The sequence below is a fragment of the Rhincodon typus genome, chromosome 4 (assembly GCF_021869965.1).
Source record: "Rhincodon typus isolate 14 chromosome 4, sRhiTyp1.1, whole genome shotgun sequence".
In the NCBI taxonomy this organism is placed as follows: domain Eukaryota; kingdom Metazoa; phylum Chordata; class Chondrichthyes; order Orectolobiformes; family Rhincodontidae; genus Rhincodon; species Rhincodon typus.
The window spans coordinates 2961785-2986202 of NC_063335.1; the positions used below are offsets into that span (position 1 = coordinate 2961785).

Below are 24418 nucleotides of genomic sequence, written 5' to 3' on the forward strand. Positions count from 1 at the left end.
TGGCACACACCGGGGCAATATTGTATTAAAACTTTGATTTGATATTTCATTATCAATGTCACTCAAGCTGATGTGTGTTTCCGTCTATTGACCTATGTCAATTGTGTCTGCTTTGGACAGTGCAGTAGATAAAGCGGACAGGTGGATATTTAATGCTTTGTCGATCAAAGTAAATTCTCAGTGAGCGAATATGGACAGATTAAATGCATGAAGATCTGTTAGTAATTCCTAACGTGATCAAGCGTTTGTGCTTGCATGCTCTTCCTAGACTGGGAACACAAATTTCAATCCACTCAGCATTCTCCCTGGTCTGAGGATTCGTAGAATCCCTACAATGTGGAAATAGGCCCTTCGGCCCAACAAGTCCAAACCGAACCTCAGAGCACCCCACCCAGACCCTTCCCCCTAAATCTACACCTCCCTGAGGACTATGGGCAATCCATCTAGTCTGCACATCTTTGGACTGTGGGAGGAAACCGGAGCGCACCCACGCAAATTCCACAGACAGTCGCCCGAGGCTGGAATCGAACCCGGGTCCCTGGCGCTGTGAGGCAGCAGTGCTAACCACTGTGCCACCGTACCTCCTTCACTAGCTTGTGTTTGCACGGAGATGGCTCTTGGATGCTATTCCTAGATTGGTGGGAACACAAATTTCAATCCACTTAACGTTCTCCCTGGTCTGCTTCACAGTGATGCTGACATTCCATTCCGTCTGCTTACTCATGATCGTAATCAGTTTGATACTCCGCCCAGTCTATTTCACAGTGATCCTGATCTGCCTGAGACACCTCTTGCTTCACACTCTGCTGACCCACTTGGCACCCTTCCTGACCTGTTTCAGCAGTGATTCTAACATAGTTCGCACATCTCCTAGTCTGATTCAGGATCCTGGCTGTCCTCATATGCTCTCAATCTGCTTCACCGCAATCACGATCTGCTTCACGTCCTCCCAGTCTGCTTCATAGTCATCTGAACCATCCATTGTGTACAGTTTTGCTCTCCTTATGTAAGGAAGGACAGACTTGTAATGGAGGCAATTCAACTGATATTCACACAATTAGTTCCGGGATTGTATTTTGAGGAGAGATTGAGAAAACATGATCTGCATTCCCAAGACTTTTCAAGAAAGAAGTGGTGATCCTCTTGAAACTTACACAATTTTTCCAGGTTGTTGCAGGATGGGTACCGGTCCAGTGCGGCAGCTGACTCTAGAATAGGGTTATATAATCTCATAGAGAATGAATGGATGGCCATTTAAGACTCAGTTGAGGAAGAGTATCTTCGCTCAGAAGGTGGTGGATATCTGGAATTCTCAACCCCAGGAGCCTGTGGAAGGTCAGTCATTGAGCAGTTTCCAGACAAACAAAAAGAGATAGCTTTCGGGAGTCTTGGATATGGGGGTAGAGATGGTGCATGAAAATGAGATGGAGATGATCAGCCATGACTTAGAACGGCAGGGCACCTTCGATGTGAGCTGGACAGTTGATTTCTGGTCCTACGTTTCATCTATAATCAGCTTAGCCTTCCACGGTCGGAAGAAACTGCCAGTGTTTCTCAAAAATTTTAAACGCGTAATTACTCCTGAGTAACAAAAGAAGTAGTATGTATGTGAGCGGTTCGTGTAGAACACTGAGCTTTGGTCTTTGAGGCATTGGCACCAATGCAGGACGCTCTGGTACAGCATCGCATTGGAATGATGAGTGCGTGTACCACCAGGCGGCTCTGCGCCGCTCCCGTCTGCGCGCGGGTCCCAGGGCGGGCGCCGGCAGCGGGGCCGCGCACGCCGCGGCGTCATGACGCGGGCTGCGGAGAAGTGGGGGGAGCCTGTGATGGCGGCAAGGCCGCGGCTTTCGGTGCCGGTCTGTGTGCACGGATTGAGCTGGAGTGCGGGGCCTGCCGCCCACACGTCTCGTTGGCAGTGAAGTCTTCATGGGGCGGCGGAAAGGAAGTTCGTCGTCGCGGGGCGAGAGTTTGCGGTTTCTTTCGTACTAAGGTAGGCGAGTCTGCCTCACGGGGGAGGGGGCAGGTTAGCACGAAGCTCCGGGGCGGAGGGGGGAGTCAGGCCCGATGGGAGCGGCCTGTCACCCGATGCTTGGCGCTCAAAACCGTCAGGGGCCCGCGGAGGCGGCTGAGGGTGGGTGCGGTGGGTATGGCCCGGGACAGGGTTATGGTCGTGGTCACGGTCCGGGTTGTCGGCGCTGAGCTGGGCCCGGCGTGTGGGGCTCCGGGGCCGCTCCTCTCCTGTTACCCGCCAGGAAGGAAGTTGTGTTGCAGCCATTTGCCGCATATCTGAACCGGGGTGGTGGGTGGGGGCCGGTCTTCCCTGAACGCCGGAGGATTTGGGGGTGGGTGGGAGAGAGAGAGAGTAATTCTGCCTGCGGGACAAACTGCAAACTCATTGAAATCTGGAGCGGGGACCTCTCCAAGGACATTGCGCCGTTTCTGCATTTGGGGCGTGCAAGTGGCTCACCGGTGTTTTCATAGTTTTAAAACAAAACTGCGCGGCGATGAGGCCGTCAGACGAATGCACTGGAAAATTACTGACTACAATCTAACAAGATGAATCATGCTCCGTATGTTCGTCCGTGAGGAAGAAGTCAATTCTTAATTACTTGTGAGCCTTTGCTGTGTCTTATACTGCGGGCCAGTTTGGAAGCAGTAATTTTAGTGGGCGAGCATCAAAATGAATTGCAATCTGCCTAAGTAAGCTCAATCTTTGTAAGTCTTGAACTTAAGTTAGAGGCAGGTTTAGAAATGCGTACCGATCGGTGGAACGGTTGGGCAAAAAGCAGATGAAATCTAATACGAAAGTGATGGGAAGAATGGAGAGAGACAAAATTAAAGGACACAGTTCTAAAGGGGGTGGCTATAGGTGCAAAGTGATGTCAGTCTGTGTGCAGCAATTGATGAATGTGGTAGAGCAGGTCGAAAACATGGTTAATAAGGCATAGAAGATCTGGGTTTTATAGGCATTGTGTATAAACCTATGTACATACATGTGAACATACAGAGCAGAAGTGGCTGTTTGGTTCTGCAAGCTTGCCTCCCCATTTGATAGGATGAAAACTGATCTGATTGTGATCTCAACTGTACCTCCTCGACTACCTTTCATACACTTTATCTCAATTGACAATCAATGATCCCTGAATGGGAAAAAATTCTGAACAAGAGGAGGTCAACGAAAATTCAAAAGAAATATGATGAGCATAAAAAGCATGCAAAAATCAGCCCGTTATGTGAATAACTGTTCCAGCAGGGAAAACTGGTTGCATAGTTTCAAGACCTGGCTAGTGTGGCAGAGCTGATGGGTATATTCTTTAAGGAAAGAAGCTGGAATTCTATCTGAGGAAGATCAGAGCCAAGAAGGGCAAATGAACATGGTATTCTAAGGAAAATGTGATTAATAAACCATTTTTCACCCCCCAAAAAATATACCTAATGCAACCTTAAAAAGTTTAGTGACCCTGCTTATGTTGCTTTCTGGGGAGAAAAATTACATTGACTCACCACTCTTTAAGAAAGAATCTTGTCCTTTTTGTCTTAAATGACCTTTTTTTTAAACTGTCCCTATTGTTCCTCTCTCTTAAAAAGGGAAACATCTAGTCGACATCCACTCTCTCCAGGCCCCTCAGGATGTTTCCAATAAGATTAGCTCCCATTGTTCTAAACTCCAGTGGATATTGACCGTTTTTCCTAAGGTAAATGTTGCATCACAGGAATGCATTGAGTGAGTCTCCTCTCAACTGCTTCTAATGTGTCAAATATGGAGATCAAAACTGTACACGGTACTCCAGTTGTAGTTACACCAAAGCCATGTTGAGATACATTAACCATTCCTACTTTTATATTTCATTCCCCTTACAATGAATGCCTAAATTGCAGTTACCTTTTTAATTACCTGCTGTTCCTGTATACTTGATATTTGATTGATGTAGCAGGATGCCAGATTCATTTTAACTATTGGGTTTAAATAGAATTCCCTCTCCATTTAACACAGCCTTTATATTCTTCCTGTCAATGTGAACAAAATCTTTTTCTGACATTGTACAGCATCAGCCCAAATAAAAGTCTACTCACTTAACCTATCTATTTGCTTTTACCATCTCTTGACAACTTTGTGTCCAACCTATCCTAGTGTCATTGGTAAACTTAGATGTTGTGCAACTGGTCCTTTCATACAAATCATTGTATATTGCAATGGTTGAGGCTCCAAGATTTTTTTGTTGTTCACGGGATACAGTTGCTGCTGGCAAGGCCAGCATTTGTTGCTCATCCTTCATTGCCCTTAAATTGAATGGCATTGCTCAACAGCCGTTTTGAGTCACGTGGTAGATATTCTTCCCAGAAAGTTAGTAGTGAAGCAGATGGGTTTTTACAACAATTGATAGTTTCATGGTTCCTATTACTAGGGCTAGATTTCAGATTTACTAACTGAATTTCAATTCCACCATGATCAGATTTGAACCCATATCCTTGGAACATTAACTTGGCCCTCTGAATTACTAATCCCAGTGATAACCTGTATTACTAACTGATCCCAATCTCACTCCACTGATTAGAATTTGTCTAGTCTCCGCTTCTGTTAACTAGCTAATCAATTATTTATCCTGCTAATATGTCATCCCTTGATTTCAGGAGCGCTTATTTCATATAGCGATGTTGCCCTTCATCATAAGCCTTTTGGAAATTACATACACCACATCCACAGGTTCCCTTATATCTGCCTTGCCTACTACTTCCTCAAAGAACTTTAGTAAGTTAATTAAATGACTTTACTTGCACAAAGTCACTGACTCTTCTTTCTGTAAACTCCTTAACTGATTCTGGTAATAACTCTGATGCTGTAATCTTTTATACTAACTGGACGGTTTCTTGCTTTCTCTGTCTCTCACTTATTGAATGATAGTATTAGATTGGAACATAGCTGAATGGTCTACTCCTTATTTCTTGCTATTTACCAATTTGTTGGGCTTCTTCTAGAATTTTGGAGGATTATGACTAATGCCTCTACCATCTCAGCAGCCACTTTTTTGTTTTCAAGCCCTTAGGATGGAAGCCATCAGATCCCAGGGACCTGTCAGTCTTTAGGTTTAATTGTTTTCCCAATGCCTCTTCCCTGGTAATGGTAATTGTTTTAAGTACCTCCTTCCCTTGATTTTCAATTATCTTTAAGAATTTTTTTGAAGTCTTCTCCATTGAAGGCAGGCATAAAATATCAATGTTTCTGCCATTTTCTTGTTTTCAATTAGTTATTCCCATGATTGTCTCTAGAGGACTGCCGCTGGCTTTAATTAATTCTTTCCAATTAATTCTTTCCTTTAAATACTTGTAGAAACTCTCACTATCATTTTTCATATTTTAAATTTGCTTTCTGACATACTCAGTTTTCTTCTCTTATGTCATTCTTTGACTCTTAAACTCTGTCCAGTTAGCAGATCTGCCTTGTGTAGCCTTTCTTTTAAGTTTAAGGGACACAATAAGGTGATAGAGCAGGGTGGTGATTTTGCTGATGATGATCAGAGTGGCAGGAAGAAACAAAGTGTACAACCTTAGGTTCACCAGCCGATAAGACCAGAGATTGTAAAATAGTAAAAAGACAGCTTTAGAGTCTATATCAGTGTGTAGAGTTTGTAAATAAATTACTTGAAAGCCATTGCAGAGATGGTTGCAGGTTGATCAAGGCTATGACCTGAATATTGAAGGGTATTTGACATTTTTTTGAAATAACAGGAAATTTGGCCAGTTTGATAATGAAAGACCTATGACATAATTGCATGTACCTGTCTTGGTTCTGTAACCCTTAGCATTTTTGAGCTCCAAATCTAACAATCTCAGTTTCAGCAAATTTTATGTGCAAGTTCCAGATTTCAAATTTCCACGACCCTGCGAAGCCATTACTCCATATAACCTAGAACTATATTTGAACTATAATCAGATAAAAGCTTAGTGTGAATGCTAGGGATCTGAAATAAAACAGAAACACAGAGCTGGAGAAATTCGGCAGGACTTGTAGCATCTGTTGAGAGAGAGTTAACATTTCGAGTCCAATATGACACGTACTTGGAACTGAATGGGGGTAGAAAATGGTAGTTTTTATTCTGTTGACAGAGGGAGAGGACAGCACGTGGAATCAAAGTCAAGGGTGCCCAGAACAAAATATAAAGGAAATGCCAATAATAGCCAGTTTTCCCCTCAGACCGTCATAGTTTCTCTGGCTTCGAATTCAACCTTGTGTTGATCAAACTTCATAAAATTCTTTGGTCATTCTTTCCTGAAGATTCTTTTACCACATTATTACTTGACCTGTTTTCATTGCTCAATATTTAGACTTAAAATGTGAACTTCCACCATGGACTAATAACATTGACTCTGTTTCCTCTCTTTGATGCTTGACTGTCCAGCTTCTGAGGCTTTTTGCTTATGTCTGAAATTTTTCTAATTGCAGTATTTTAGACCAAAAGCAATGTAGCTCAGTGAGTACGGGGTGATAGGTAAATGCAACTTGGTGCAAGTGAGAACACTGCAGCATTGTTTTGGATGGCCTTAAGTTTATGAAGAGTAGTATGTGGGATTGTGGCCAGCAATGAAGTAAAAATGATCAAATGATCAAAATGAAGAATTCACTAGCAGTTGAACTGAGGTAAGGGCAAGTCAGAAGATACTACAGAGATAGATAAAAGCAATTTTAGTAATGGCACAGATATGTTATTGCAATCAACCATTCTAATTTAGGCCTAGAACTGTTGACAGGGAGGGAGGGGGAATCCAGAGCTAAACAGTCTAGTTTAGAGCAAGGACTGAAGACAACACAGCCTTTCCAATTAAATGCTGGAAGATATTTCTGCTTTTCAGCACTGGATGTCAGGTAAGAAATCTGATCACTTCACAGGGTGGAAGTTTCTTTGATAGTAGAACAACAAGAGCAGTTTTCTAATCCAAGGGACAGTTCTGAGACAAGAGTTCAGGAAAACTGTGACTAATATGTCAAAAACTTCCTCGCCTGCTTTTAATAACTCTGGAATGGAAATCAAAGCCCTAGAAATTTGTCCAATTTTGATTATTATATTTGCCATTTCTTTTGTTTTGTTCACATTGAATCTAGTTGGTTACCCCGTTATCCCCATCTGTAGCTATTCAGTAACTTTATTACTTCCTGATTTCCAATCATAACATCTGCGTTTCTTATTAACTAACCTTCAATACTGTTAGCCACATTCTTTCTTTATATTTCTAAAAATCTTTAGTGCATGCCTTGGTGTTCCTGTTCCTGTTCCTGTTTCTGTAGCTCTAAATATTTGTATTCCTTTGCTGTTCTTTGACAATCCATGGAATCACCTCCGTTCTTTGCCTACATTTAAACCCTTGCGGTTTTATATTATCTTGCTTTCCTTGATCAATGCTGTCTAATCACACTTGGAACGTTTGTCTTTTTAGGGACGTATACAAATCATATATGCTACCCACTGTATTTGTTAATCGTTCTGCCCATTCTGTTGTGGTTAACTTTACCTGAACTCTTAGGACAGTTTTACCTAAATTTAGGCTTTTGTTCCCAGTTCCCCTGAAACATAATATTGAATGAAATCATGTTAGTCAGTTTTAACTTAGCATTCTCTTACTATGAAATTATTGTCTAATTCGGGCCCAGTGCTCATCATTAAATTTGAAATGGGCTATTTGGTGATAATATTCCAAAAACTTGGTGAGCCGCTCTGCTTTACCAATCTATGAAAATTTAAAGCATTTCATTTTAATGGTGAGCACTAAAATTGTACTCTGTTCTCTGGATGGTAGTTTTGCTGGAATTTGAATTTCCTTCCTATCATGAGTAAATTTAATCTCTCAAAACAAAGCAATAAGTGAATTAAGATTGGTTATATTTAGCTGAAAGTTTACAGCATTTTTAGATTTGTCATCCTTGGGTGATCATTGGTACTTTCATCAATTAAAAAAAATTAGAAGTACTTGCGTATCAAATACAGAAAAAGAAAAGCAAAACTGGTTATTTCTTTATCAGTACCATTGTAATTATGGCTGCATTATTGGGTCACTCTGAACAACCTTGAGTTCCAGACAGAGCAGTACTTTAAAGCGTGAATTATGTGACATAAGGATTGGATCAGTATACACAAGTATCAACATGTGCTTGCACATTCTTCTATCTTCAACATTTCTGAGAATTTCTCTTAACAGATGCTGCCAGACCTGCTGAGATTTTCCAGCAACTTATGTTTTAGTTTCTGATTTGCAGTATCCACAGTTCTTTCAGTTTTTATAGTGAATAGTTGTCTGGCAGGCAATATATCTCCATAGAACAAAGCTGTATAGAAATTAAGGAAGGCTGACGTTTCGGGCTGGGTCTAGGCCCGAAACGTCAGCCTTCCTGCTCCTATGATGCTGCTTGGCCTGCTGTGTTCATCCAGCTCTACACCTTGTTATCTCAGATTTTCCAGCATCTGCCGTTCCTACTATCTCTGTATAGAAATTAATATTGTTAATAAGTGGAAATGCATAACTCATTTGTTGTTATCTGAGTATATTCTTCAAAGCAGCCACACTTTCTTAGCTTCAAAATTATAATGTCTTATGATCGTTATTACTGCATTTTTTAAATCTCTGAAGTGTTTTGATACAGAAGTGAACTATCTATGCAAAGGATAAACAATTTTATTGAATTGTTACATTGCTCCTTACAAAGGTGTAAGCATTTACATTGTGCCTGTCATATCTCCCAATATATTTCATGTCTATAGAATTGGCCAAATAACTGAATATCCTTCAAACCGTCAATTGCATCAAATGCCAAAATGTCAGTATTAATGTCAGTAATACCAATGATCGACTAGTAAATGAAAATGAAGATATTAAACCCCTCTGTCACAAGTCAGCACATATCTTGAAATCAGACATCAATTGTTCTAGTTAACTTTTCCATAAGGTTTTCAGTTGCCATCTCCTTCACTCAGTTTCTATTGAGGTAACATTTAGAAAGAATTTGACTTTAATATTATGCTGAAGTGCTGAATGGCCCTTTCCTTTTCTAATTCCCCATGTTCAAATATGTTCTAAGATTCAATTTGTGTATTAACATTGCATCTCTTCGGTAGGGAGAAAAGATCTATGAAATGATGGGTGTAACATGATAACATGGAAAATAAATGGCAATCCTAGCTCGCCAAACTTTTGGGTTACTAAAGTCTGATTTCTCCTTCTGTTGTGCAAAGACAAAATTTGATTTGCTTGTGTTGAATTCTTGTTTAAAATCAAAATTGGTTAAATATCATGACCATTCATTCACTGCCTGAATTTGTCCAATAAGATATATATCTAGAGCAGGTTTAGCTTAGAAAACATTCCTCAGCAAGTCATCTAATGTTTGCAATGATGTTTGTTCAAATTTTGCAACAATTGCTTGACTTTACAAATAAAAATATAAGATGAAGAAGATTTGTCTTGGATTGTTATAATAATCAAAAAAATTAAGTCTTTCAAATCACTAATCCAAAGTAATTGGTTCTTGGTCATCTATTTTGTAACATGCTGTAATTTCAATGATACGGAGTTCAATTAAATTATTATAATAGGAATAGTTTTACAACAATTACAATGGTTTTTGTAAATAGCCAAAATATCAGTTGAATGTGGCAGGGGAAAAAATCTGTTCAAAATGTGTGTCCCTAATTCTAAATTACACTTGGGTGCAGCCAGATGTGCACTATATTCCTGCTTGTCCTAGCAGCACTAGTAATGTAGTTCTGTTACTGTGGCAAACTGCAATGAAGTGCCTGTAATGTCACGTTTATTTTGGAAAGAGATTGATTTTTGGTACTAATGAGTACTCTTTTAGGTTCTTGCATTTGCGTTGAAAATTTTTAAATTTATTCTGCAAGACTATGTGATTAGCCATGATCATGGGGCTCTAGAATGTTCTTTTGGTAATGCTGCTTGGACATTTATGGCATACCCACATGGCCATAAGATTCTGAAAAATTATTTTTAATCAACCTGTTGCAGTGTCGTGACACACCTCCAGTACAGGTAGCGTTTGCACCCAGAGCTCCTGGCCCAGAACAAGGGATACCGCCACTGTGCTACAAGGTCTCGAAGTCTCTTTTTGTACTCCATTAAAACCCCGTATATGCCCCCTACCTTTACGTAAACACAGATAGTATGCAACTAATAACAAAGGTATACACTAAACTGTATAATTCAGTCTCTAATCTTTTGCTATTTTTTTCATTCCAGCACTGATACTGTCCAACACCAGGATTGCTAGTGTGTCCACCAAATCTACTCTACCTCAAAGTTAGTCATGTACTGTGACACAGCTTGTATCAACGGAAATGCTGCAACTTGCTAAAAAAAAATCATCTGGAGTAAAAGTGTGATATGATTGTATGGAATGACCCAGGGCTATTGGAAAGTGGAATATTCTGAAGTTAGAAGTCTATTAGGGTTTTACAGCTTTCAACATTAGCATATAATTCAGTGGCCATTTCTTATTTTAATAACAAATCACAGTTTTCAAGCTGTTTAGAATTTTCATCAAACTGGGTGAAGATATTCATTAATGGAATGCAATCATGTCCAGTAAGGAAGACAAGCAGATCAATACGGAATATGCTGTATCTTTGTTGGAGCAGCTTAAATGTTTCTATGACCAGCAGCTGTTGACTGATATAGTTTTAATCGCAGAGAGCACTGAATTTCCGTGCCATAAGATGGTTCTTGCTACATGTAGCTCCTATTTCAGGTAAATTACGGTAGTCTTATTTTCTTAACAGTTATATTTTAATATTGTTATTTCACTTTGAGATTTCTAAAGGTTTTCAAGATAAATTTGAGTTGTTTTACTTTTAATGAACTATTCAACTTCCTGTTTACATAATGTTGAGTTTTCTGATCTTTAGCTTCCAAACGCTGAGACTTAAAATCTTAAATACTTATTTTCAGAGATCAATCTTGGATTAATTTCAGTTGGTGCGAACAGTCAATTGCTTTGAAACAAAAACCTGATTTGAAATGACTGCTTGATAAAACCTACATTAAAAAAAACCTGTAATATGTATCTGTCCTATCATAACCATACCTGATGGTCGTATATAGGCATGTCTTGAATTTTAGAGATTGGAATTGGCATGGGTTATACGCATGTAAGTTTGAAGCAAACAAAGAGGGTGGTGTTTATCTTTAGAAAGCAAGAGAAATGAAAATGTCACCATAAAACTAAATTGCTTGACACTGCAATCAGAATTAAAAGAACACTGAATTAAAAGCAAAGTGTGTGGATGGTGGCAATCTGAAATAAAAACAAAAAATGCTTGAAAAACGAGATAATATTTCGAGTTCAGTACGACTGTTCCAAAGAAGACCACCTTGAATTTCGTGAACATTTTTTTCTCTTATTATTGAAGAAGCTACTCCTTTGAACTTCTCCATTTATTGTTGTAAAACCACTTGTCTAATTCAAATTGGAATTGAATGGACCATTTGATTTCCCATCCATCCCTTCTTTCCAGTGTTCTCCGGGATGTGGTACCAAAATACAGTTCTGAGTTTGCTGTCAGGTTTCTTCCCTAATTCTGTGTAAGGGAATATCCTGGAAGTTTGGAAAGTATTGTACAGAATATTAATTCAAGAAATTGAGAACTACATTTACAAAGCTTGTTTGAAATTTTTCAATATGAGCCTTTGGTTATTAACTAATCTGCCCATTTTCTTTGCGTTTTAAGCAAAATTAATGCCTGTGCCTTCATTATTTATAGCTAGTCAATCCACCAGAAATGGAGCTGAGACTTGCATCTCATTGTTTAGTTCCAGGATATTCTTACATGTAGCACAGACAGATGCCCTAATGCCCAGTGACATCATGAGTCTGTTTGGTTAAAGTGTGTTTGATTTGATGGAAGGAGATCATTAGCATAATGTGGCTTCATTTAATTCCAGGTTAGGCCTGTTCTCTGCAACAGGCAAAATGGTCATTCTAGTGCACCAATTTGTCATCAATTTCTTTTCTACTTTTATGACCACTGAACCTGTTTATGATCGTTTTTTAAAATATTCATGTGAAGTGGCTGTTGTTGGGCCAGCATTTATTACCCATCCCTTGTTGCCCTTGAGAAGATGGTGGTGAGTTGCTTCCTTAAACTATTGCTGTCCATTTGGTGTAGCTACATGTACAATGCCATTAGGAAGGGAGTTCCAGGATTTTGCCTCAGTGACACTGAAGAAACAGCGATGCATTTCCAAGTTAGGAAGATGAATGGCTTGGAAGGGAACTTGCAAGTGGTGATGTTCCCATGTATCTGCTGCCCTTGTCCTTCTAGATGGTCATGGATTTTGAAAGTGCTCACTAAGGAACCTTGGTGAATTTCTGCAGTGCATCTTGTTGATGGTTAGTGTACACTGCCGCTACTGAGTGTCAAAACCAGTTGAGTTTGAATTTAGTAGGAAGTACCAATATTGATAGTACATATTCGCATCCATTTAATTTGTGTTCTGCAATATAAAGTTTCTGTGCAAAATCCAAACCAATTACTGGGATTTATTGTATTCTAATTTAGTTTGACACCACGCTAAGTTGTGGGGTGCTCAATGACTCAATAGTAAAATCAAAATGTGGTAAACTTGGAAGTAGTAATTCAGAGATAGAAAGCTTAATTCTTGAATGAAGTAAAAAAAAAAGGCACAAATTTAATTTTTAAAAGAATGCAAGTGATAAATAACTTTTATTTGCTTTGGCTCAGTATTTGTTCTTTATTTTCTCGTTACTTGAAATTAGTGACTTGTGTTGGATCTCTCTTCAGGGCTATGTTTATGAGTGGACTGAGTGAAAGCAAGCAGACACACGTTCACTTGCAGAATGTGGATGCATCCACACTTCAGATAATCATTAGATATGCATACACGGGTAACCTGGCAATAAATGACAGCACTGTGGAACAGCTCTATGAGACATCGTCTTTTCTGCAGGTAAGAAATTAACTAAAAGTTTCCACAAGTTTGTACTCTAAAATGTGCTAACAAGAATCTTTTTGAGGATAGCATTGTTGTGCACAATACATTTGCTTTGCAGAGTGCGTAGAGACTAGAAGAGCATTGTAAGAATGCAGAGTACTATCAAACTGACAGAAGCATTTAAGCTGAAGTGTCACAGAACTATAATAGGCTGGCAGGAACAGGGAAACCAACTGAGCAAATTTGGCAAATGATACATTACACTGAATGGAATGTGGGCCTGTTACAAGCCGAATGATGATCCAGTGAATGTTGAAAAGTTCTGATGTTAAAGAAACAATAAATAAATTGACTTAACATTGCTAAATGGGGACTAGAGGTTGACCTGATCAATCTGCATTAGCCTTCCTTGTCTGAGATTTAAGAGTGATCATAACTTCTTGCTGCATCTCAGTGCTAATGATGACTCAACCAATCAGTACACTTTGTTCTCACTATATATTGAAAGATGTCTTTTTTTTTCTGAAGCTTGTATCTTGCATCCCAGATCTGATGAAGGAAAGGTGAAAAGCTTCAACTCTAGGCTCTTTTTTGCAGTGCTTTTTTTAAAAAAAATTATTATCCAAAGGGCTAGTAATACACCAGATGGTTTTGGAATATGTTGTCTGATGGGTTGGTGCTTAATTAGTAGCCTCTAAAAGAAAGTTGGCTGTTTACTTGAAGGAGAGAACATTTCAGGGCAACATTGGGAAATGGTATTAAGATTGCTATCCAAACAAACCAGTGCAGACTCAATGGACCAATGGTTTTCTATTGTCATGTCAGGGTAGATGAATAGCGGTTTGGAAATCCACATACCACTGCATTTCACGACTAGAAATTACCCATAGTAGGATATGGTGGAATCGGGGTAAGTGGAGGAAAGAAAGCAAGAGTAGTGGAAAAAGTGTGCAACCACCAGTAAGACCTAATAGCATATGACTCGCAGCAAAATAATTTTCAATTTTAAGGGTAATCTACAGATCGCCTAATGTTGGAAGCAGGTTAGAGTAAGAAGTATGCAAATAAACTAAGCAATTGAAGAAAAAAAAGGAACAATAATCCTAGAGAATTTCAACAACTTTAAAATTAATTGTCCAAAAGAGGAAGATAGAGGAGTGTGGTTCCCACAGTGCGTGCAAGATTCCTTTCTAATGCCTGACGCTCAATACAGGAGGCATCAGTAGTGGATTGAATAGTGGCAAATGAACCAGAGAAGCAAGGGAACATGATGGCAATAGTGACCATAATATGATGCACTTTAAGATAATGGAAGTGGATGTGAGTATGACAAAAACCAGAGTAATAAGTTTGTGATAACACTTTTTTTTTGAAGGTCTAAGAATGAATTTGGTAAAATGAAATGGCAATATTGGCAAACAGTGGGGAAAAAAAACAGTATTTGATAGAATTCAGGAAAAATGTATTGTACTTCAAAAAAGAATGAGCTAAACTCTAATGAAGCACCATTGATGAATAAAGTATAAAGGAAAATTTGGACAATGGGATACATAATGCAAGAACATAAGAGCTAGGAGCAGGAGTAGACAACTTAGCTTTTTGAGCCTGTTCGACCATTTAATGTGGTCATATGTACCTCATCTCAGCCTCAACTCCCCTTTCGTACCTGCTACCTGTAAACCTTTAACCCATTACTGATTATAAATCTGTGTATCTTAAATTTATTCAGTATCCCTGTGTCCATCACACTCTTGGTTAATGAATACCACAGATTCGCGAACTTTTGAGAGAAGTAATTCCTTGTCATTCTCTATTTTAAATCTGCCATTCCTTAGCATTAAAACTATGACAGCTCGTTGATCGCCTCTGGAAGCACCTACTCTACTTTGTCCGTCTCCTTTAGGAACCTTAATTAGATCACTTGAAAACTCTCATGAGTGCGGACCTAAAATACTCAGTCTCTTACGACAACCTTTCCATCTCTGGAATCAATCTAGTCAGTCTTCTGTGAACTGCCTCCAATGCATTTAGGACAGCAGGATACAAGAGACTAAAGATATCAGCAGAGAAGCATAAAATCAGTTGGAATTGTGAAGAGGAACCAAAATGATCAAGGAATATAAATCAAAATGCTAAATATACTACAAGCTCACATTAAGGGGGAAAAAGAGCCAGGTGAGAATAAAGTCACAAAGGGATAGACAATATGACAATATATGGAATGATAACATAATCATAGAAATATTAAATTAGTTCACATCATTATTTGTCAGAAAAATGGAAGAGATAGACATGACATTGGGAAATGAAATTAGAAATTATATAAGGTGCATTTGAAATGAAAAGAGGAATGATATTGAATGAGTTAATCAAACTCAGGAAAAGAAAGGAGTAATTATTCAGTTAACTATTCAAAGTAGTGTTTACTACTTCTGTTTCCCTGATAAATGCTTTTAATACTTTTCATATCTGTCTTGTTACTTGTATTATGTTGCCATCTTTTAATGGCCCTATTCTTATCATAGCCTTCCACTTCTTTTAATGTGTTAGTAAATATTGTAGGAGTTCCATTCCGTTATTCCTTTGGCCTCTTCTGTCTTAATACCAGGGTAGTTGAAATGCACCATGATTATGATGCTTTTTTAAAACTCTGTTTCTGAACTCACTTTATTTTTGCTTTCTTTGTGTTCCTCCATTATTAAGGGTAACTGCATCATTGTGATTGATCCTTTATTCTCATTTTTCTTGACTCTCATGTTCTGTTTCACTCTTCCTGATGGCTACATCCTTATCTCTTGCTGTTTGAGGGAAGTGACCCTGTAGCTTTCTTAAACTCTCTAGTTCCAGAATTTGACTTAATCCTGTCTGAGTGGAGTCATGTTCACAACTCAATATGGCCAAAGTGGCCAACTCTCTGAAGGGGGCAAAAGTGAGAATGGATGGGTGGCACTTGCGCAGTGGCAGTGGGGACTCCTGTAGTCTTCCCAGTCCTGGGCTGGAGAAATTTGGGAGGAGGACAGTGAAAGAAAATTATGGGATGATCCTGTAAAATACTGAATTGATTGCCCTGAGTACTCTGTCCATGGTGCAATGTACAAATATCAGTACACTTCTCCCATCAGTTTCAGTAAATACCTACATATGCTGTTTCCTTTGTGTCCCCTTAATTTCAAGCGGTATTGACCCTGATGATGTCTGTAAATTGTTCCCATCTCTGCAGGTGATCAGACCTATTCAGTGTTATCTTTGCAAGTCACATCAGTTGATCCCTAAATACGTGCTGCTTATAGTTTGCAAATCACATCTGTGATAGTGATTGTAGTTTCTAGCCCACCCTTTTTTTTTGGTAATATCATTCCATATTCTAGGTTTTGTGAATAGTCCAAAAACATACAAAGGTGGTTTGATAGAGAAAATCTGGACTTGTCAGAATCGGTGTTATTGAAATAATTTGAAGATTAATGTTTTCACGTCTTGTGATGCCTCTTACGACAGTGGAACTGTGGTCATTGTTTTAAAAGCTGTTGGGTGTAGTTTGGGTATAGATGTCCTGTGTTCAGGACAGTCACCTAAATTTGAACAATCACGTGTAGTCTAATTACTGCAGGTATTTTGTTTGTTTGACATTTTCATGAATTCAGCCAACTTATGCCCATTTCTCTGAATAATTTTATTGTAGCTCACAATTAAAATGTTTAGTTAAGACTGTCATTGGTTCCTGGGTAACAAGGATCCTTGAACATGCATTTCGTCAAATGCTGCCTTGATGTCAAGGGCAGTTATTTTTGCTCCATCTCTGGAGTTGAGATCTTTTGTCCATGTTTGTATCAAGGCTGCAATGAGGTCAGGAGCTGAGTGGCTCAGAAGCTGAATTGTCAATAACTCCTTTGATTGCTATAATGATTGAGAGGTGGTAATTGGCTGGATTGAACAAAATTTGTCCTGATTTTCTGTGGACAGGACATGCCTAGGCAATTTTCCATGTTATTAGGTACATGCCAGATTTCAGGAACAGCTTGGTTTGGGACACGGCTGATGCTGGAGCACAAGTCTTCAGTACTACTAATTGGATGTTGCCAGCTTTGCAGAATCTACTGCTTTCAGCCATAACTGAAAATACCTTCAACCATTTTTTAATATCAAGTGGGAGTGATTTGAGTTGGCTGAAGAATGGCATCTGTGATGTTGTGGACACCAGGAGGAAGCTGAGGTGGATCGTCCATTCCATGCTTCCACCAGAAAATGGTTGCATGTGCTACAGCCTTGTCTTTTGAACCATTGTTCTCCCAATGAGATTAACACATTTTTTGGATTGCTGCTTCCTGTTAGTTGTGACTGGATGTGGCAGAACCTTGATCTCTTTGGTTGACAGGCTTAGCTGTGTCTATGGCATTCTCCTCCTCTGTTAGATATACAGGTAGTCCGTTGTGGTAGCTGCACTAAGTTGCACCTGGTATGCCTGCTGTTTCTGCTGCACTCATCAAACGCAGGTTGATTCAATCCTGAGCTGTAAGGTTACAGATTGTTTGAATTCTTTCAGTTGATGGCTCACAGTACCTTATGGGAGCCCAACTTCAAGCTGCCAAAGTATGCTCTGTATATATCGCTGAATCCTTTTAACACTTTGGAATTGGAGGATATGCTCAATATTAAGCTGGGCCTGGACTCTGGTATTAAATGCAGATCAGACCAGGTTTGGGCAGTAGCAATTCTTTCCCTCAAGAACATTAATGAATCAAGTGAGTTTTTATGACCATCAATGCTTGTTTTATGGCCCTATTACTGAGAGTACCTTTTGAAATCAATTTTTTTCAAATTTTGTTTTATTAAAGGTCTATGAGAGACTGAATGGCAGCCTTCTGTGTTTTCATTTTGATTATAACAGCAAACGGGAGGTCACTGCAATATCTAAAGCTGGAGGGTGGTTGTTGAAGCTGTGTCCTTCGTCTCATTGTAGTCTATACAAAAAATATCAGCTTGTTCGTCACACTGTATTTACTGGCTTCGGAAGGCTAACCTTTGATTAGGTGGATGACCTGGCATTAATAGTAAACTACAGGAAAAATGTACAATTGCATGTAGGAAAAGGGATTTTCTTATGTCTAGCATATGAGGAACATTCAAATTGGATCACTTTTTGTGTTTCCATTGTGTACATCAGCTGTTTCTACTTCAATGCTCTTAGTGAGCACTCCATTATTCATTTTATTTTTTGTTGGTCCAACACGTGCATTAACTAAGCAAAGATATTAACTAATATGGTGATATTGCTTGTCAGTGAGTGAAGCTTGAAATAAGGACTCCAGCATCGGCAGTTCCTACTATCTCTATTTTGGAATTTGGTGCTGTGAAGGAGGAATGCTGTTCAGATCTGTTAGAAAAAATGAGTGGTCAGAGCAAAGGAGCCAGAGAACAGCAGTGGGACACGAGGTGGCAGTCTAAAAGAATTAATAAATTAGCAGTTAAGTGAGTGGTTGGAGTTTTTGAAGTTTTCTCGCTGAAAGGATGTAGCAGTTTAAACCGTTACTGGAGAGTTAAAAGCTTTCTCTTAAATTAATAGCCTAATTACTCAACGTAACTTCAAATAATCATTGTGATATTTCTGAAATTAACTATTGAAATAAAATACAAAAATGGCAGGAAGCATTTTGTGTGTTTGAGCCATTGGTCAGCTGCCATAATCCACAGCAACATCTACAGTAAGTGCCTACAGCTTGAGGAACCTTGGCTAGGAATTGATGACTTGGAATCTGAGCTTCAGGCACTGATGCGTCTGGCAGAGGGGAAACATTATCTGGACACTTTGTTCTAGCAGGATCTTAGGCTATGTGCTGAGATTTTAGACTGCAGTCAAGTACAAGAGGTTGTTACAACATCATTCCCCTCAATAGTCACAACATGAGACATTAAGGCAGAGTAATCATATGTGTAATGACAAACAGATTGTGGCAGGAAGGAGCAGTGTGCAGGGTCTCGCTGACATGAGAGCTTGCAAGAATGATAGAACTAAAGGATCTGTAATCTGAATGCATGCAGCATTTGTAACAAAATGGATTGATAATAGTGTGCATAGAAAAAAAAATGAACTCTTCAACATTTCAGATGTGGTTGCGTGGTTCAAAGGTTGGGACCTAAATATTCAAAGATATTTGACATTTTGGAAGGATAGAAAGGTAGGAAAAGATAGTGTAATTGCAGAAATATCGAAGACGACGTCATGGGGCTTGTAGGAAATGTGCAATTATTATAGGAGATTTTAAACCTGTATATTGGACATAACCAATTGTCAAAGGTAGCATGTAAGGTGAATTCCAAGAGTATATTCAGGACAGTTTCTTAGTGCTACCAGAAGTAGGCTATTTTAGAGCTGTTCATGTGCAGTGAGACTGGATTAATTAATGACTTAAAAATAAAGGACCTTTTAGGCAACAATGATCATAACATGGCATTTCACTTTTTGTTTGATGGTGAGAAGTGTGGATTTGAAGACTTTTATCCTTTTTAACTGTCTTTTAAGTTTATGAAGACAAAATTGACTGAATTCAACTGGTGAAATTCATTAAAAGGTAGGACGGTAGAGAAGCACTGCTAGGTATTTTAGAAATCAGCAAAGTTATGTTCCATCAAGAAAGAAAAATAATCTGAGAAGGAGTAGCTAATTTAGGAGATTAAGCATAGTGTAAAACTGAATGAAAGCACCAACAATAATGTGAAGATTAGTGATTGGGACTGACAATCATTTGCCATATATGTTAGTGACCTAGATGGTGGGAGAGAAGGTACTATAGCCAGTTTTGCAGATGACACAAAAATAGTGGGAAGGCAAGTGGTGAAGATGCCACAAGGAATCTGCAGAGGGATATGAATAGGTTGAGTGGGCAAAAACTAGGCAGATTGAGTTTAATGTGGGGAAAATGAGATTATATGTGCACTTTTTGGCAGGAAAAATGAAGGAGATGAATATTAAATACAGAAAGCTGCAACACAGTTTTGCAAGTCCTGTGCCTAAATTAGAAAAAAAACTAACAATAAAAGTTCAACAGGTGATAGGGAAGAGTTATGGAATTTAACTTTTATTTCAAAGGAAGTGGAGTATAGCAATAGGGAGGGTGGGCCAGAAAGTAGGAAATTATAAGCCAGTTGGCCTAATGTTTGTTAGAGAAATTGCTGAAATTCATTCTTAAGAAGGGACTAGCACAACATTGTTTCATTACTTTTCAAATCGGGCAGACTTAGTGTGGTCTTGTGAAAGAGAAATCACATTTGACAAATTTATTAGATGAGCACGGTACATAAAAAGAACCTGAAGATGCTGTATATTTGAACTTTCAAAAGGCATTTGATACTGTGCACCATCAAACTTCATCGTGTAGGAGGTAGCATATTAGTATAGATGGAGGATTGATTAGCTAAGAGTAAGCAGAGAATAAGGATGTGTGGTTATTTGCAGTTGGCAAACTGTAAGGAGTGCTAGGTGCTAAACTATTTACAATCTTTATCACTGACTTGGATGAAGGGATTGAATGTATGGTAGCTAAATTTGCTGATGATACAAAGCTAAGTTGGAAAGCAAGTTGTCAAGACAGTTTAAAAAATGAATTTAGATTAAGTTAGTGTGCGGATATTTGGCAGATGGCATATGATGTGGGAAAACGTGATTTTGTTCACTTTGGCAGGATGATTTAAGAAAAAGTTATTTAAATGGTGAGGACTTGCAGAACTCTACAATTCAGAATGATGTGGGTGTCCTGGTGCATAAATAACTAAGTTTTATATGCAGTTATAGCACAAAAATCTATTAGGGCAGTAGACCATAAGGCTAGTTGAGCTTGCTCTTTCATTAATTTTGATCATGACTTACCTTTGGCTTTAAGTTTCCCATTTTCTGTCTGCTCCTCATTTCCCTTGATTCTCTGAGACCAAAATCTGTCTAATCTTGTGTGTGTTCAATGATGGAGCATCTACAACCGACAGGGATGGAGAATTCTAAAGATTTGCAATGCTTCCCTCATCGTTATATGATCAGCTCCTTAATGTGGAGAACAAAACAGTACATAATACTTCAGATGTACATCCAGCAAAATCCTGTATAATTTTTAGCAACATGTCTTTATTTCTGTGCTGCAAGTCTCTTGCAATAAAAAGTGAAGTGCATTTTTTCTTAATTGCTTGCTGCACCTGTATACTAAATTTCTGCATTCCTTGTACAAGCACATTCATCTCTCTCTGGACATGAGCACTTACAAATATCAAGCTTTTTATAAAATATTTTGTTTTTTCTATTCTCATGACCAAAGTGAAAAACTTAGGCCAAGTTAGAGTTTTGATTTGACGAGTCGTGAATGAAGGGGGCTAAGGCATGAAAGTTTCTAATGGCCACGTTTAGATCAACGACAATCATATTGAATTGCTGAGGTAACTGGAGGCCCTATGGCCTATTGCATCTCATTCTTATGTTCTTGCAAAACATAAAATAATTTGGAATTTAACTGTGAAACTGTAATGTAGAAGCTATAATGGGAAAGGTATGTTTAACCCAGTAGTGCAAATATATCTTCCAAATGAGTGTAATGCCTAATCTCGCTTGCTTGTCTGGTAGCACAGTACTTCATAGAATCAGACACCACAGCTTGTAAATGGAACCTTTATTAAACACCCATGGGGGTGGGGGAAGAGGAGGAGGAAGAGGGTATCTGACAATACAAGACCTGGAGTTTGTTTACTTTTATTTAAACTTTCCTCTTTTTTTCACCTTTATTACTCCTCTTATTTGAACATAGTACTGAAATCAATCACAATAAGAAGTGTGAGGCTGAACAGTTGCTTTAATGAAACCAACTATTGCTAGTTATCAGATCATGTTAGAAAAGTACTAGTGAGGTCTGGTTTGAAGTTCATTTATATAATTCAACTGTATAACCTGTTCTGTGTTAATTAAATGATTTTCTTTTGCAGGTGGAAACCGTATCTCAACGTTGTCGAGAATATTTAATAAAGAAAATTAATGCTGAGAACTGTGTCCGATTACTGAGCTTTGCAGATTTGTACAGCTGTGAAGAACTGAAAATATGCGCAAAGCGAATGGTGGAGCACAAATTTACTGCTGTTTACCGTCAAGAAGCTTTTTTGCAGCTTTCACATGATCTTTTGATAGATATCCTCAGCAGTGACAATTTAAATGTGGAGAAGGAAGAGACAGTCCGTGAAGCTGCTATGGTGTGGCTAGAATATGACACTGAATCACGATCCCAATATCTGTCTTCAGTCCTTGGCCAAATAAGAATAGACGCACTTTCTGAGGTAACACAGAGGGCATGGTTCCAAGGCTTACCACCTAATGATAAGTCTGTGGTGGTGCAAGGATTGTATAAATCTATGCCAAAATTTTTCAAACCTAGACTTGGTATGACTAAAGAAGAGATGCTGATATTCACTGAAGCCTCTGGTGAAAGTCCTCGTTCTTCCTTTTGTGCTGTTTGCTACAGCCCTCAGGCAGAGAAGGTGTATAAACTCCGTAATCCTCCTGGAGATTTGCAGAGAGTAGGGACGCTTGTTACTCCTGACAATGACATTTACATTGCAGGTGGACAGGTCCCTTTAAAAACTTCTATCACCAACAATAGCAAGGCAAGCAAACTTCAGGCTGCTTATAGACCTGTGAATTGTTTCTACCTTTTTGATGCTCAACAGAACACATGGGTCCCAAAGAGTCCAATGTTGTGTGCTCGCAACCGACCTTCTTTGGTTTGCTGTGAAGGATATATCTATGCAATTGGAGGGGACAATGTTGCAGGGGAAATGAACAAACGGACGGTGGAGAGGTATGATTGTGAAACAGATGAATGGACTTTGGTTACTCCCTTGCCTTGTGCTTGGCAGTGGAATGCAGCAGTAGCAGTGGAAGACTACATTTATGTCATGGCACACAATCTAACATTTTGCTACTGCCCGCGTACTGACTCTTGGGTTGAAATGGCTGCACGTCAAACAAGCAGGTGTTTTGCCTCAGCTGCAGCATTTGGAGACAAAATCTTCTACATTGGTGGTTTGCATATTGGAAATAACTCAGGTATTCGAATACCTTCAAGCACTGTTGATGGTTCCTCTGTAACTGTCGAAGTTTATGATGTGATCAAAAATGAGTGGAAAATAGCAACTAATATCCCTGCAAAGCGCTACTCTGACCCCTGCGTAAGAGCAGTTGTGGTCTTGAACTGTCTGTGTGTGTTCATGAGAGACACTCACATGAATGAGAAACCCAAGTATGCAATCTATCAGTACAACATGGAACTAGACCAATGGATCCTGCGTCAGTCTATTTCTGAACGAGTCCTCTGGGATCTTGGCAAAGATTTTCGGTGCACAATGGGGAAACTTTACCCTTCGTGTCTGGAAGAATCTCTGTGGAAGCCTCCACCATCTCTGTTCTCACAAGATGGAGCAGATGAGTTTGAATTGGATGGAGATATGGTTGCTTTGCCGTTGAATAGTTAACTAGAAATGGGCACATGCTGTGGATTCCTAAGACATGCATAACACAGCAATATGTACGTAACAAGCTTCCAGATCATGACAGGGTTTAGTCTAACAGATTAAGCAGTAACTGTGTTCTGCACAGCATGTCACTAAGTTTGCATAGTATTGTGTAAATAACTCAGAATCCACTTGTGTTGTATCATCTACTCCTAGATACCATGTGTTCTGCTAAAGAGATTATTGTATTATTGTTACAATGTGACTAATTTACAAAAGAAACATTGTTTTACTTACACAATTATCCCTGGATTTGACCACGAAAGTAAGAAAACATGTAGATCTTCCCAGTAAAAAAAAAAAAGCCTGAGCAAGGTGGCTGACTGCAGGTTCGGTCAAAGGTTGTATCTATTCAATCCATGTTCTCCAATTTCCATAAAATATTCCCATTTATTCTAGGTTGCAGGTCTACCAAGCAGCTGGTAGTTTACCAGATTTATTATTGGGTGGCTGTTCAGTGACTGGCAGCTTCTTGTAGTGCGGGTCTATGTGGAGCTTAATTCACTTCATATTTCTCCACATTGCAAGTAACATAGGCTCATCCATATTACAACTTCCTGCTGCTGAATTTTCATTTGTAAACAAGTTTTAGTGAGTAACAACCAGGTCTTTATTTTGTATTTCATTAATTTAAGGCAACTGTTACTGTAGTGTGATTGTGTATAAGTATCCTAGCCATTAGGTTTTTAATACAGTTGGTTTGACTGAAATATTTCAAGAATGAACTGTATCCTGCGTGCAGGAGAGCAGAACAGACCCAGCACTGCTCTGGCATAACTCCCAGGAACCACTAGCAGTTGTTGGGCTCTCCATTCTAACATGAGCACAGGTGCTTCATGTAATCCCTACTCGCATGTTCAGCTGCATTGTGTTCCTTTGGCACTGTATTTTGAATTAAATTAATTTATTAAAAACCTTCACAAGTAAA

At 39.0% G+C, this 24418-nt stretch overlaps 1 protein-coding gene across 2 annotated transcripts; it reads left to right on the forward strand.

The window, feature by feature from the left end:
• Nucleotides 1–1801: 1801 nt before the first annotated feature.
• kbtbd2 (kelch repeat and BTB (POZ) domain containing 2) lies at nucleotides 1802–24418 on the forward strand. Of its 2 annotated transcripts, XM_020511890.2 has the most exons (4): nucleotides 1802–1993; nucleotides 10246–10753; nucleotides 12807–12972; nucleotides 21913–24418. In XM_020511890.2, the coding sequence occupies exons 2-4, from the start codon at nucleotides 10584–10586 to the stop codon at nucleotides 23449–23451; spliced, it is 1875 nt and encodes a 624-aa protein (XP_020367479.1). In that variant the 5' UTR covers nucleotides 1802–1993; nucleotides 10246–10583; the 3' UTR covers nucleotides 23452–24418. The 2 variants fall into 2 exon arrangements, with proteins under 2 accessions (XP_020367479.1, XP_048451422.1); XM_048595465.1 differs by lacking the exon at nucleotides 10246–10753 and having other exon boundaries at nucleotides 1820–1993.